Below are 15,194 nucleotides of genomic sequence, written 5' to 3' on the forward strand. Positions count from 1 at the left end.
CATGGTTCATGGGTTCGAGCCCCCAATCGGGCTCTGTGCTGGCAGCGCAAAGCCTGCTTGGGATTCTCTCTCTCCCTCTCTATGTCCCTCCCCTCCTTTCTCTCTCTCTCTCTCTCTCTCTCTCTCTCTCTCTCTCTCAAAATAAATAAACTTTCAATTTCAAGTGATTTAATTTGAATTTCAAGTGATGTAAAATTTTGCATCTTTGTATTTTTAGACTGTTATAGTAACTTTTTTTCAAAATAGTTATTATCCTAGAGGCAGAAAGAAAGTGACTGGGGGCAGGCAGGGTCTTATAGATGATTTGATCATTTAAAGTCAATTTTCGGGGTGCCTGGGTGGCTCAGTCAGTTGGGTGTCTGACTTCGGCTCAGGTCATGATCTCATGATTCGTGAGTTTGAGCCCCACATCAGGCTCTGTGCTGACAGCTCAGGGCCTGGAGCCTGCTTCAGATTCTGTGTCTCCCTCTCTCTCTGCTCCTCCCCTGCTCACATTCTGTCTCTCTCTCAAAAATAAATAAAGATTAAAAAAAAAATTTAAGTCAATTTTCTGGGGGCATCTGGGTGGCTCAGTCAGTTAAGCATTTGACTTCGTCTCAGGTCATGATCTTGTGACTCGTGAGTTTGAGCCCCGCATCGGGCTCTGTGCTGACAGCTCAGAGCCTGGAGCCTGCTTCAGATTCTGTCTCCCTCTCTGTCTGCCCCTCCCCCTCTTGTTCTCTCTTGATCATTCTTTCTCTCTCTCACAAAAAAAAATAATAATAATAAAATCAATTTTCTGCATGAGGCAAGTCAATGCTCTTCTGTTCTTCCTGGTTAAAAAAAAATTCTCTGAAATTGTGCTTCATGAAAACTCAGAAAAGGACCAGGGCAGGGGAAGGTTCTAGGGTGATCAAGAAGCAGGCCCCTAGGGACAACAGAACGGTGAAAGCAAACTTCAGAGAACTGTCTCCACAGACAGCATAGTCCCTGTCCCTTTACTACAAATCCCAATCCAACAGAGAGATATGTGAAGACATCAGAGACTGCGGTTGGTGACTATGGCAGAAGACGCAATGATTATTCTCATTTTCTCTCCTGGTGTAGCCTCATCACCTCCATCAGTGCCTGGCCCAAAGTAGGAATTCAATACAGATCAGTTCAAGAAAAGATTATGACCCAAAAGGAGAGTTAGGAAAGGCTACCATCCCAGAGGAAAAAAAAAACAATCTGAAAGCAAAAGTAAGAAAACCATTCCATTTACAATAGCATCAAAAAGAACAAAATACTTAGGAATAAATGTCACCAAGGATGTACAAGGCATGTGGACTGACAGCCACAAAACAATGTTGATAGAAATGAAAGAAGGTCGAGATAAGTCAAAATAAATAAATAAATTGTGTTCACGGATGGGAGAACTCAATTTTGTAAAGATGGCAATTCTCCCCAAACTGAACTAGATTCAGTGAAATCTCTATCAAAATTCCAACCATTGGGGCGCCTGGGTGGCTCAGTCGGTTAAGTGTCTGACTTCTGCTCAGGTCATGATCTCGCTGTTCGCGAGTTCGAGCCCTGTGTCAGGCTCTGTGCCAACAGCTCAGAGCCTGGAGCCTGCTTTGGATTCTGGGTCTCCTTCTCTCTCTGCCCCTCCCCCGCTTGTGCTCTGTCTCTCTCTAAAAAATAAATAAAAACATTAAAAAAAACCCTCTTACAACTCCATAATAAAAGACAAACAACCCAGTTTTAAAATAAGCAAAAGATATGAATACACATTTCTCCAAAGAAGATAAAAGTGGGCAATAAGCCCATGAAAAGATGGTCAGCATTATTAGTCATTAGGGGAATTAGTGCAAATCAAAACCATAACGAGATATACTTCACACCCACTAGGATGTCTATAATAAGAAAATGGATATGATAAAACAAGAGCTGATGATGACAGAGAGAAACTAAAATCCTCATATAGTGCTGATAGGAATATAAAATGGTACAGCACTGCAGAGAACAGTTTGATGGTTCTCCAAAAAGTCAAACATAGAATTACTATATAACCCAGCAATTCCATTCTTACGTATACAACCAAGAGAACTGAAAATGTATGCCCACATAAAGACTTACATGTGGATGTTCAAAGCAGCATTATTCCTAACAGTCATTAAGTAGAAAGAACCCAGCTGTCCATCAACTCATGAAAGGATAAACAAAATGTTATAGATGCAATTATTTACACATAATTAAATTGTATTTAGTCATGAAAGGGCATGAAGTATGATACATACTATAAACATTATGCTAACTGTACATGAAAGGTGACATATTGTGTGATTCCATTTACATGAAACATCCAGAAGAGGCAAATCCATGGATACAGCAAGTAGATTAGGGGTTGCTGGGGGCTGGGAGAATGGGGAGTGTCTGCTTAGTGGGTATGGGGTATCCCTTTGGGGTGATGACAAAGTTCTGGATTTAGTTAAGTGGTAAGTTGTAAAACACTGTGAATGTACTGAAGGACATTTAGTTACACACTTTATTTATTTATTTTTTAATGTGTATTTATTTTTGAGAGAGAGGGAGAGACAGAGCATGAGCAGGGGAGGGGCAGAGAGAGGGAGACACAGATCCCAAGCAGGCTCCAGGCTCTGAGCTGTCAGCACAGAGCCTGACGTGGAGCTCGAACTCACGAACCGTGAGATCATCACCTGAGCCCAAGTCGGACGCTTAACTGACTGAGCCACCCAGGCGCCCCTAGTTACACACTTTAAAAGGATTTAAATGGTGAATTTTACCTCCATAAAAAAAAAAGAAGAAGAAAAAGAAAAGAAAGAATTATGAGAGACACAAGTTAAATAAAAGTCTGAGTTAACAAAAAGGTAGAAATAATAAAAGTGGTCTGGAAATTCCTGAGAACAACTGACCTTGCTTCTCGGGGTTGCGGACCTGGGACGGCATGTCTTGGATTTCCAAGGTCCATTCCCCCTCGGCCTTTTCTCCCCAGCAGTGCACGGTCATGAATTCCCAGTTTGTAAACCCTTCATTGGAATGATCCAGCAATCTGCAATTGGAGACTCGGGGTGAGAACACAAGGATCTGGAAAGGAGGGGGTGGAGCAGGCCGAGGAGGGCTCTCTCCCAGCTCATAATTACTTAGGTGACAGTACTATTCAGCTGAGTGGCACCTCCAGGGCAGCAGGTCTGAGAACGGAAGGAAAAAGAGCCTGGCCCTCAGCACAGGCACAGGTGCAGGTACAATGGTGACCGCTTTCAAACCCTCGTATTACGACACAGCCCTGGACAGCAGCTTCACCTCCATTATCCCATTGGGTCCCCTGAACATTCTGAGAGGTAGGCAGGCTGGCAGGACTTACAGATGCCCAACATGAGACGGACTCAGCCAGCGATGGGCTCTTCCTGCCATCCTAGTTTACTGATGGAGAGATCCCAAGGGTAGTGATTCATGGCAGGTCCAACAGCCAGGAACCAGCTGAGCTGGGACTCACTCAACGGCATTCGGACTCCTGTCTTTGTTCTTTCCAGCACAGGGAGGTGTGTAAGAGATTACCAAAGAAGGTCCTCAAACCCCCCACCCCCCCACCCCATGTTCCTTCAGGTGTTTGGTTCCTTCCTACCCCTTCCCTCCTACAGAGGATCTGGACCAATGCCTGGGTGCACAAAGGCAGAAAGAGGCTAGGCCACATGATTCTTTGACTTAAACACCTAGGGCATCACAGAGGAAACCTTTCTAAAATGCTGGCTTATGGAACGAATGAAACCTTCACATCTCTCATGGACCCAGCTCTTACGTGCTATTCTCCAGGAGATACAAAGAAGGAGAAACGTGCAACTCTCCAGGGCTTAACAGACTTCAACAGGTGCATTTGGAAGAGATGACATAAGAGGCCTGGTTGTTCTCCAGTGTGGGTGGGAGGCACCCCTGGGTGCAGCACGGGGAGGCACAGGAGCTCCCGCCCCTCAGCAAGCCTCCCCTTATAGGTTCTGATGAGCCTCCCTTGGTCCTTTGCTACCCCAAGGTCCTTCCGGACTTCAACCCAGATCCATTTCCTCTTCTTTGACTTGAGCAGGAAACAGGAAGCAAGTTATGGGCACTCTCTTTCTTCCCACACCCTGTGCCCTGCTTAGTCTCCTCTCCTTGGAAGAAACAATCTCAGGTTCTTCTCTCTTACTCTTCCTTCCCAGTCTAATTTTCTAGCTCTATTGTGGAACACTGTCTTTACCCAAGAGCTCTTTATTTGTCATCAGAAGTTCAGATACATATTTGGTGTGATGTAAGACTGGATGCCTGATTTGGGTGTTCTCCGAACATCCAACGAATGTATAAAAACCTTTAACGGAAGAATGTTCTTCGCTTGGCGAATAGTGAGGGGGAGGGCCACACCCTGTACGTTCTTCTAAGAAACTGCAAAGGTCAAGGCTGATTTTCACACACGATGCCAAACTGAACCTGACCCGCCTGGACAGAACAAAGACAAATTGTCTTCTAAGGGCTGAAGTACTTAACGAAATGTCAACTTAACTCTTGGTGAAAAAAAATCTGGCAACCTGAAAAAGCTGCCGTATTGAGCAAGATGCGAAATAAAGTAGAAGTAATACATCGCCCAAATACAAACTCTTGATATAATCACAAACTCCGTGCCTTGGAAAAAAACAAATTCCCAAGACTCAGATGACTGCCAAATGGCCTCAAGGCAGGTTTCAAGTGCTTGATGGCACAGGTACAGCACCTCCTAGCTAATGGGTAGTCTTGAAGTGAATGAACTTGGCAGGCCCTGCTCGTTCCCATCTAAGGGGCACACACTGGCCTTGAACAGGACGGAGGTTAGAAGGGGAGGAGAGCAGAGTGCACAGGGGCCAGGCGGGGGGGATGCTGGGGTGCTGGAAGGTTCTTCCAGGTCAGGTGGATGTAAGCAGGACAGGGAGGGAGGGCAGCTGCATGTGCCGGGCATTTTCATCTACATCATCAGCATCCAGTGCTTGTAGCATTCTGGACTGTGATGGGAGTGAAATGACATTTCCAGAGGTGAGGGATAAAGGGAGGAGAAATGGGTGACTCCTGGGTGCCCAGCCAGGAGGTGAAGGAGCAGGGTATAATCTCACCTCTCTGGGCCCACAGCCCATCTCGGCGTGGGTCCTCGCAGGTCACTGCTGCCCTGCTGGCCTCTGACCTGCCGCCCCAACCCCTAAGCCTCACTGTGGCTCTTGGTCAACCCAGGTCACCATTTGGTGCCTGGATCCAGCTCCTGCCTCGAAGTCAGGCCTCACCACCTTAGATGCCTCCTGGTGTGCAGCATGGAGCAAAGGGGGCTCTAGGAAGGTGACTTCATGAGAGCCCAGAGAAGTGGAGCCTGTGCCTGGCCTCCGTGCTACTGTAAGGACGGGGACCTAAGGTGCCTTGAAGTGGCCCCGCCCATCCGCCCAGCTCCAGTCTGGTGTTTGAACAGGGAATGAGGGCCCTTATCAGAGAACTTCAATGTTTCAAGGAATGCTAGAAATTTGGACTTTTAGATGAAATCTCTAAAAGTTCCAGTAATAATAATAGCAACTCTGGTTGCAAAATAGCATAAATAAAGCGTTGGCTTGCCAGCTGGCACTCTCAAACTGCTCACAGCCTTGCTGGTCTCCCAAGGGCAGAGGCAGAGTGTGGCCTAGGCCTACCTTCAGGAGGGAGAGATGCCCCCTGTCGCTCTCATTCTACGAGGGTGGAACCTAACCTGGTGGGGACTGAGCCTGATGGCCAAGCCCTTGGAACCCATGAAGCCAGGATCTGGTCTCAGGGCTGGTTCCAGAGGACAAACTCCCCACTCCTTCAGACAACTGGCTGGCAAGAGCATTCAGCCTTTCATCTCTGCAGGCAATCTCTCTGTCTTACGCAAAGTAGGGGTGGGGTGGAAGGGGGCTAAGAGAAATGGCAACTCCTACCTGGTCCTGAATGGAGGCCTTCACTCAACCCCCATTTTCTGAATCCTACAGACCAAATATGGCTGCAGCCCCAGGCAGGGAACCCAAATGGGTCATGTGGGCCCAGTGTGGGCAAGCAGGCAGTGGGGCCACGGCCCAGAGGACAGGTAGTGGCAGGGTGCTTCCTGAGGCGGCGGGGGACACAGTTGCCAGCTGTTTTTCAAGAGAAGCTGGAAGTGCTGGTTTGTCCTGAAACCTTTCTTTTTCCCTCTGCCTCTTAGCTAGAAGGGGCTGGAAGGAAGCCCCAGTCCCCCTTGCCCCCTCCCCCAACCTCCCATTAATCCCCTCACTCCAGTTACCTGCAAGCAACACAAATGCATCAAAGTACTTCTTTCTTGTTTCTGACTTTGTGGAAGAAATGGCTCCATGGCTCTCCACAAAGCCTATGTGAGACCCCAGAGTTCAGAGACTGTTTATTGGTCCTGAGTGGGACCCTCTCAGGCACATGGGTGAGAAGGCTGTAGAGAGCAGCCACTGAGCGCCCCAAGCGAGCCAGTCTCCCATGGAGCAGAGCCTCCTGCCCACACAAGTTCAAGAGCACACCCCACAACTGGAGAACCGTGCAGAAGCTTCAGCGGGCAAAGCAGTCCTTCCCTAATACAAGCTTTTACTCCAGATGCCGAGTGAATGTGAGAAAAATGATCTCTGGTGCACTTTGAAGAGCAATTAAGTCATAGCCAGAATTCCATAAATCTCTCCAAACCCCTTATCTCTCCTGCCTGGAAACAAAAGTTTTCCAGGAAGGACGGTTTTGAAGGCCAGGTTTCAGGTTGGTGGGGTATACATCTGAGTATCTCCAAGAGGAAGCTGCTGAAGAACCAACCTGCCCTGGGGAGGAGGGCCCTGCAGGGGCACTGTGACCTGGGGCTGGATAGGCCCTCCTGACAACCCCCAGCCTTTGCCCCACTAGGCCAGCCTGGCCTTACCTCTTTGCCAAGAGTTGAGACTTGGTTCCCGAGGGAGAAATGAGGTGGATCTGGAGGTCTCCCCTGCGTGGGTGGGAAATAGAGATGCGAGCCACCACATGCTCCAGGTAACCCACACGCTGGTCTGAGTGGTCCGCACAGGCAGTGGTCAGGGCAGTGGTCCGAAGCGTCTGCACCACAGGGATGCTCCTGGGAGAGGAGGGAGGGACTCAGGACGTGACACCAGAAGCTCCAAGTCTCGAGTGAGGGCCATGGACTCAGGTCTTCCCAGGAACTCCCAGGGAGGAGAGCTCTAGCCCCTCTTGGATGTCCCACTCTTGGGTGCTCCCAGTGGAGCTATCTTGCTGGCCCAGAAGATGTTTGCTGTCCTGGAATTTGCTTAGAGACACAAAAATGGCTTCTCATACAGACTCTGCTAACATACCCAGTGATCGGCCCCCTCAGTGCCCACAAGCTGGCTTCTCTCTAAGTAGCCTTTGGCCACCTCATTTCCTCAACTGCTGGGGTGAGCCAGGCTTTAGAACCCCACTACTTTGTTTCAAAGACCAGCCTTGATAATATAAGTCACCAAGCTGACTAATAACAGCAAACATTTCCGGAACTGATTGCATGCCAGAAGCTAGACATGGCACTGAGAATTTACCAGGATTAATCTATTAAATCCAGAAAGAGGTCAAGGATCATGCCGAAGGTCACACAGCTACTGAGGAGCAGAGCTGGGAGGTGAGGCTGGAGTTCACTGCTCCCACCTCTGTTCCACACTGTTCCACAAGGATGCTGTGTGGACCCACACTTGTGTTTAAGACACTGGGGATGAGGAGATATGGTCAAGGGCTGGAATTGTGCTCTTGTGCTAACTGCACTGGTCAAGGCTGTAGTGACTGGACCAGAGTCATGGAAGATGGACAGGAACTGGTCCAGTCCCTACTGCTGTGCATGGAGACTGGGGGCCCCTCCCTCCCCTGTCCTCTGATAGGAATGGATGACAGTTCTCTTTATGAAGTCAGGGAAGTTTTGCCATATGGGATGGGATCTGAGGACAAGCATCAAACCCCAATCATTCATGGCTTATTTCCACCAGAATCTTCTAAGACTCCCCAGAGGAGGCAGACACAAAGCTCACACCTGCACGTGCCCTGCCACATCCAGGCCAGGCGCTCCCGCCCATTCTGGGCTACCACGGTTGCCCCCACCGCCCCCACCACTTGTAAACTGAGGAAAGATCTCCTGCCACCCAGCAGCACATTAATAATCCCCCATTGCTCAGCCAAGCTCCGTCTATTAAGGGGAGCGCTTTTCTCATTACACCCCGACTTTCCGCTCGGGAGGGGAGGCTTGCAGCGTAGTCTCAGCATCTCTCAGGAATTACATCGCTTGGCTCTACAGGGCCTGAGTCATAAAAAACAATCAAAACAGTTATAAACAGTGATGTAATTCCCTCAGAGACTCTGTAAATATTTGAAAACATGATTTGCATGCATCATAAATTGATTTAGAGATGCTGACTTCTTTCACTGCCTTCTCCCAAATTTTCCTGTCTGTGTTTACAGGTCAGCAGGCCCCCCGCTGTGCCAGATGCAGGGCCTTTCCTGGGCCCAAGAGGAAGGTCAAGCTAAAGCAGAAACAAAAGCCATAAGAAAGTTTAAAAACCTGCGCTATCCCTCCAACTTTTGGCCATTCGGGAGATAGAAATAGACCTAGAAATAGACCTGAAATCCCACCAGGGAATTCCTTTTTTTTTTTTTTTTTTAACGTTTTATTTATTTTTGAAAGAGAGAGCACAAATGGGGGAGGGGCAGAGAGAGACGGGGACAGAGGATCCGAAGCAGGCTCCATGCTGACAGCAGAGAGCCTGAAGCCAGACTCAAACTCATGAGATCATGAGTGAGATCATGACCTGAGCCGAATGAAGTCTGATGCTCAACCGAGCCACCCAGGCACCTGCCCACTGAGGCATTCTTAATCCTAAAGATAAGGCATAGGATTTCAGAGAACAGGAAGGGGTATAAGATATGGCAAACAGACCCCACCCTCACCTGCCCACTTCCCCTGTGCCCCAGCCACAGTGTTGACATCTAGAGAAAAACAACAACAAAACAACAACAACAACAACAACAACAAAAACCATCTCAAGTAGTGTTAAATAGTGAGATTATGAAAGCTTCTTGCATTTGACACTTTTATTCTTGCCACTGGACTCTAGCTGCTAGGCCACCCCAGAGGTCAGAAAGCTTGGTTGCTCTAATGCCCGGAGGCCACCTTGCCCCTGCCTGCAGGGTGGCTGGCTGGGGGTGGGCAGCCCACAACTCCTTCCTTTGGAAACTAAAGCCCAGCCTGATTAGATTTTCAAACTTAAGACATTACCCCTGCCTGGGGGGGCAAGGAGTCCCTTTCTCTGGGGAACAAGGCTAATTATAACAGTTTGTATGAACCCACACTGTCACAGGCCACCAGACCTCCTCATTTCTGCAAGTTCTAGGAAAGGGTGGGGAGCCCAGGACATCCACTCAAGGACAACGAGGCATTACCCTCCTTACTTGAAGTTAACCTTCCCCACCTTTTATTGTTCTTATTGGAACAAATAACCTAATATTCCAAATCAGGGGCTTTTACATTTCCTATAAAGAGAAGGGAGGTGAGGGGGAGGCTTTAAAATGTTTCAGGATAGTCAAGTTGAAGTTTTTCTGTATTTCAGATAGAAACTCCAAGTAGGAATGGGGAAGCTGAAAATCAAAAGCCATCACTCTGTAAGGATTAACTCCTATGCAGAAGGCGAAATCATTGATGGGTAGAAAAAAGGAAGTTATTCCCCATCGTACAGTTATTTCAAAGATAACACAGAAAATGCAAGTGGACTGCAAAGCTGTGTATTTTTTAGTTTAAACGGTGCGGGGGCGTTATCTTTGTCACACGAACACAGCTAAATTGTATTTTAACCATGAAAACTGATTTAGAAAGGCCTTAAAGTTCCCAAGATAACTAAAAACGTCCCACTGTGATTAAATTCTGTAATTGTTGTCTGTGTATGCAAGGCCATCCCCCAAGGGCCCTAAAAGAACCCAAGGAGTTAAAAAATCCCAAGAGACCTATCTCCAGACCCAGCGATAGATATTTAAACTATGGAGACTGTCCTACTTTGAAAAGATCTCTGAGGACAGACTTGTCACTTCCTGTTGAACCACATTTCAGACTTAATTACTGATACTCCAGATGTTCTCCTTTTATCCTCAAGTCTCGTGAACAGCTCCCTTCTCTTGAGGGTGGAGCAGTCTTGACAATAACTTCCTAGTGCCTCCTGACCTTTGACCTCTGAACTTTTCTCCAGTGTATAATAGCATCTAACATCTTGTAAATGTGTAGAAACAAAATCCGCTTTAATAAATTCAAGGCACTCACCAAATCACAATGCTTGGACTCCGATAGCATCACAGTAAAATTCAGAGCCAAAGATAAATATTTTCAAGTATGGGTTTTCCCTGCTGTCTGAAAGTAGAGTGTTCCTATGAAATCTTTTTCAAGCTGAGAGCAAAGGCATTAAGCAAAGAAGCAATTACCATTAATTTATATGGGAAAAACATGTGAGGACTCCCAGACGCCCCGCCCCATCCACCCCCAAATCACCTCTCTTAGGTTTTTCTGATACCTTAAGAAATGTCCTGCTAATGGATGCACAAAATAAATGGAGATAAAGCACAGATGCTCACAGATACAGTTCGAAGCTGTGACTGCTTGATGCTGAGATGCTGGGTGTAGTTCCCCGGGGAAGGAGTTTGGGGGCACCACTATTGCTGCTTAGGGTGTGCAATGACTTTATAGCAGCTCGCTGCAAAACCAATACTGAATGCTATTTTCGCTTTCTGCCCTTTCTTTGGGAAAAGCAGAAATCCTCTGCATATTTCTTCCAGGTCTAAGACTTTCATAAAAGCCAAGTGGTGTAAGGTGAACTTTTGAAAAGTGAGGGATACCTACACACCAAATGGCCAGGGAAAGCAAGGAGAGGGGGAGGTTGGTAGCTACCAGTGGAAACCCTGCATTGTTCTTCTTGTCTTTCTGCCCTGGCTGGGAACATACTACAAGCTAGTATGTCTTTCTTTTTTCTTTTCTTTTCTTTTCTTTTCCTCTCTTTTTTTTCTTCTTTCCTTTTTTTTTCCTCTTCTTTTTCTTTCTTCCTTTTTTCTTTTTTAAATGTTGTTTTTTTAAGTTTATTTATTTATTTTTGAGAAAGAGAGAGAGAAAGAGAATGAGTGGGGGAGGGACAGAGAGAGGGAGAAAGAGAATTCCACTGTCAGCACAGAGCTGGACACCGGGCTCGATCTCATGAACAGTAAGATCATGGCCCGAGCTGAAACTAAGAGTAGGATGCTTAATCGACTGAGCCACCGAGGTGTTCCCAAGCCAATATTTCTAACTCCCACCTTGAAGACCTCTCTCCAGCTCAGCTACAAGGGCAGATCTGTACTCTGGTGCAGAGCATTTCCAGAGCAATGCTGCCTTACCAAGCTGCAGGGCTGGAGGCGGGGTGGGCAAAGCGAGCTGGGCCCAGCTCCTCACTAGACAATTCTGAGATCATGCTGAGTGGGAGACCTACCAGAATCGGAAGGCAGACTGGTCCTTCCCCATGTTGTATTTGGAATCTGTCTTGGGCTGACGACCATTACAATGGAAGGTCAACCAGGGGCACCTGGATGGCTCAGTCAGTTGAGTGTCTGACTTTGGCTCAGGTCCTGGTCTCAGGGTTCATGAGTTTGAGCCCCTCATCAGGCTGGCTGCTGTCAGCATGAAACCTGCTTGAGATTCTCTGTGCCTCCCACCCCCCTACCCCTCCCCTGCTTTGACTTTCGCACACACTCTTTTTCTCTCTCTCTCTCTCAAAAAAAAGGAAGGTCAACCAGTAACCCTTTCACAGACCTTCTAAAGGGTAATATTGGAGTAGAGGGGGGTTAATTGGGACATTCCTGTTAGACTAAACTGTGGGAAAGCAACTTGGTCTGTTGGAGGGCACAGAGGGATCTGAACGTAGACAGTAAAAAAATTCTGGGTCACTTTTTAGATCTACGATATGTTCTAGGATGAACGTTCTTGGCAGGATGGTCACAGAATCCCAAATAGATAGATTCTTTCATATTAGCTTACATTTCAGGTCTTCCTTAGATGAAATTGCTTTTGATTATGAAACCACAGCACATCACTTAGGCTGGAAATACAATTTGAAAAGAAAAAGAGACTAATCCAGTACATTAATCTAGACATGCTGTTCATGATTAAGTTGTAAGGTGCTTTAATACACAGTGTTTAAATTTACGTTTATTTTTCTCCCCCCCCCCGTATGAAACAAGGGGCTAAATTAGCTGGCCTTAAACATTCCTTCCAGCTCTAAGATTCAGTCTGATGGGGAGTGAAAAAGACAATAAGATATACAGTCACTTCCCATTATTCACGATTCCGTGAAATTTGCCTAAATCAATACTTGTGCTTTTGTGATCATTTGTGGATATATGCAGAACAGCAAAATGTTTGAGCTGCCCAGATACACACGTTCCCAGTTGAGGCCAAACAAAGGCGACACTCTGTCTTTTGTTTTCAGTTCTCATACTGTGAACAAATGTCCTTCTTGTGATCTATTTTTAGTGCCATGTTTTTCATATTTTTGTGCCTTTGGTTGGTGGCTTCATGGCTTAAAATGGCCCCCAAGCAGAGTGCTGAGGTGCTGTCTGGTTCCTAAGCATTGGACAGCTGTGATGTGCCTTGCAGAGAAAACACGTGTGCTGGGTGAGCTTCATTGAGGAAGGAGTTACAGTGCTGTTGGCCTTGAGTCCAGTGTTAATGAATCAGTAATACATAGTAAATAAAATTTTTTTAAACAGAAACACACATAAAACAAGGTGATGTATGGATCAGTTGACAAAAATGCTGTGGCCAGAGGCTTGCACAAACCTAACCCTGTATTTCTCTTAGAAGCGATGGTTCTGTATTTGCAAAGTCAGTGTTTGTGGTGACTTCACAGAACATTAACTGAGAACTGGCTGTATTATTTGAATTCAAATAGTAATTTTTTAAAAAACTATTCATTATTTTATTTTAGAGAGAGAGAGGGAGAGACAGAGTGTGAGTGGAGGAGGGGCAGAGGGGGTGAGAGAGACAGAATCTAAAGCAGGCTCCACTCTCAGTGCAGAGCCTAACGTGGGGCTTGATTCCACGACCCTGGGATCATGACCTGAGCCGACATCAAGAGTCAGCTGCTCAACTGGCTGAGCCACCCAGGTGCCCTCAAATACGAATTTTTGAAGTAAGTTGCATTTATAATTTGGGGGGAACAGGTTTGTGGCAAAAAATAAGCTTGGAATGTCAAGGGCTGTAGGATAATAGGCAGCTTACAAATATTCACCAGTGTCTCAAGGGGTGTCAGGAACCAGGACAAATATGAGGACCCAGGTATGGTCACCCACCAGGGCAGGACAGCAGAGCACGAGTTTTCCTAGGATACCAGCCATGCCCTGATGGAAGAAGCCAGAAGCAGGGTGCTCATATAGCATCTAGGAGTGCACACAGTTAGATGCCCTGGAGAGAAGTGCCACGCGGGGCGTGTGGGCAATCTGCACAGTATAGACAGGGCAGACCAAAGGTCAGAGTAAGAGGGGCTTTTAGCTTTTAAAAAAGATGCCAAACCAGGCTGTGCGCCACAGCACAGAAGGGTCCTGAAGTTGGGCCGATGTGGGTCATGGCCACACGGGTACTTCATCAGGACATAGCGGCTGTGTGGCCTTGCCTGCTCGCCTAGCTAAGCTGCTGCCGACAAGACAACTGGGCCTGGCCTCTGGGGTGCTGGCAACTGCTCAGGGCTGGAGGAACCTCCTACTGGCCAGGGCCAAGGTGCCTTCTGTCCTCAGGGCCAGTGTGCCCAGCCGGTTGGGGATGCAGAAGGAAGAGAAGCAAGCTCTCTCCTGGAGAACGTGCAGATCACTCCACTTGCTTCGGTCCCGCCTGAGTCCCTGTGATGTGCCCCTTCCCAGGGGGACAAGGTGGACTCTGGGGACGGGCAGCCTGGGGTGGCAACTCAGCCCCTCCACCTCTCAGCCCCAGGCTACTCCTCAACTCCTTAGGGCCTCAGTGCCTTCAATATATAAATGGGGATAAAAATAGTCCCCACACTTCACACCCTTGTTGGCTGTTTTGAATGTGTGAGCTCACACAGAGCACTTAGGCCAATGCCTGGCACACAGTAAGGTCCTGATCATTATCCATTATGCTTATCTATGTATTTATAGGTAGAGTTGTGATAAAGTAACCAACCTGTGTGGTCTAGTTTCATGAAATACGAGAAGGAGAAATAGTATGTGGTTAATCCATAGTTAATTGTTTTTAACGTAAGGTTTTTTTTGTTTTTGTTTTAATTTTTTTAACATTTATTTATTATTGAGAGACAGAGCTTGAGCATGGGGGGGGGGGGCGGGTAGAGAGAGAGGGAGACACAGAATCGAAAGCAGGCTCCAGGCTCTGAGCTGTCAGCACAGAGCCCTATGTGGGGCTCGAACTCACAAACCGCGAGATCATGACCTGATCCGAAGTCGGACGCCTTACCAACTGAGCCACCCAGGCGTCCCAGGGGTTTGTTTTTTTTTTTTTTTAATGTTTATTTATTTTGAAAGAGAGAGAAAGAGCATGAGCAGGGGGGAGGGGCAGAGAGAGAGAGAGAGAGAGAGAGAGAGAGAGAGAATCCTAAGCAGACTCTGCGCCATTAGCACACAGCCTGATGCGGGGCTCACACTCACAAACTGAGATCATGACCTGAGCCGAAATTGAGAGTCAGACGCTCAACTAACTGAGCTACCCAGGCGCCCCCATCCATAGTTAATTCTCAAACATCTATAAATATATGGTCTGGTCTATAGATAATCTTTAATATGCAAAGCCTTTGGGACTGAAATATATTTTTGGGTGTGTGAGTTCTTTCGATAAAAGACAAGCCACACTACACTGTAAACTCTAGATGGTAACCTTCCAAACCTATTAAAACAAAAGATGAGTAGATAATGTCTTAATCCTTTAAGAGATTCTGCTATTGTTGCTGTCTTTCCAGAAGGAGTAGAGAGTCAGGGATGACATAAAATGTTTCATAGCAGCCCTGAGTTTTAAAGACACAAAGAAGTGCTGGCTTAGAAACATCCTAAGGGTCAAATAAGATATTTACTAGCTGGGCCTTTTATTTTTTTGTTTCATTCACAGGAATTATACTGAACTTGATTTTCTTTTTTGCTTTTAGAAAGGTTATAAAAATATCAATTTTGTCCTACTCTGACACACAGATTTTTAAAAATGT

At 46.8% G+C, this 15,194-nt stretch overlaps 1 protein-coding gene across 2 annotated transcripts in view; it reads right to left on the reverse strand.

Annotated features, from left to right (window-relative positions):
* The window catches only part of PCSK6 (proprotein convertase subtilisin/kexin type 6), a 191,543-nt gene that overhangs the window by 55,133 nt on the left and 121,216 nt on the right, over nt 1–15,194 (reverse strand). For both annotated transcript variants that reach the window (XM_060617833.3, XM_060617834.3), the window contains exons 12-13: nt 6,878–7,066; nt 2,895–3,031 (exon numbers count right to left, since the gene is read on the reverse strand). In XM_060617833.3, coding sequence (XP_060473816.2) covers nt 2,895–3,031; nt 6,878–7,066 — 326 coding nt within the window. The remainder of the gene's footprint in view (nt 1–2,894; nt 3,032–6,877; nt 7,067–15,194) is intronic.

This window comes from Panthera onca, chromosome B3 (assembly GCF_046562875.1).
Source record: "Panthera onca isolate mPanOnc1 chromosome B3, mPanOnc1 haplotype 2, whole genome shotgun sequence".
Lineage (NCBI taxonomy): Eukaryota > Metazoa > Chordata > Mammalia > Carnivora > Felidae > Panthera > Panthera onca.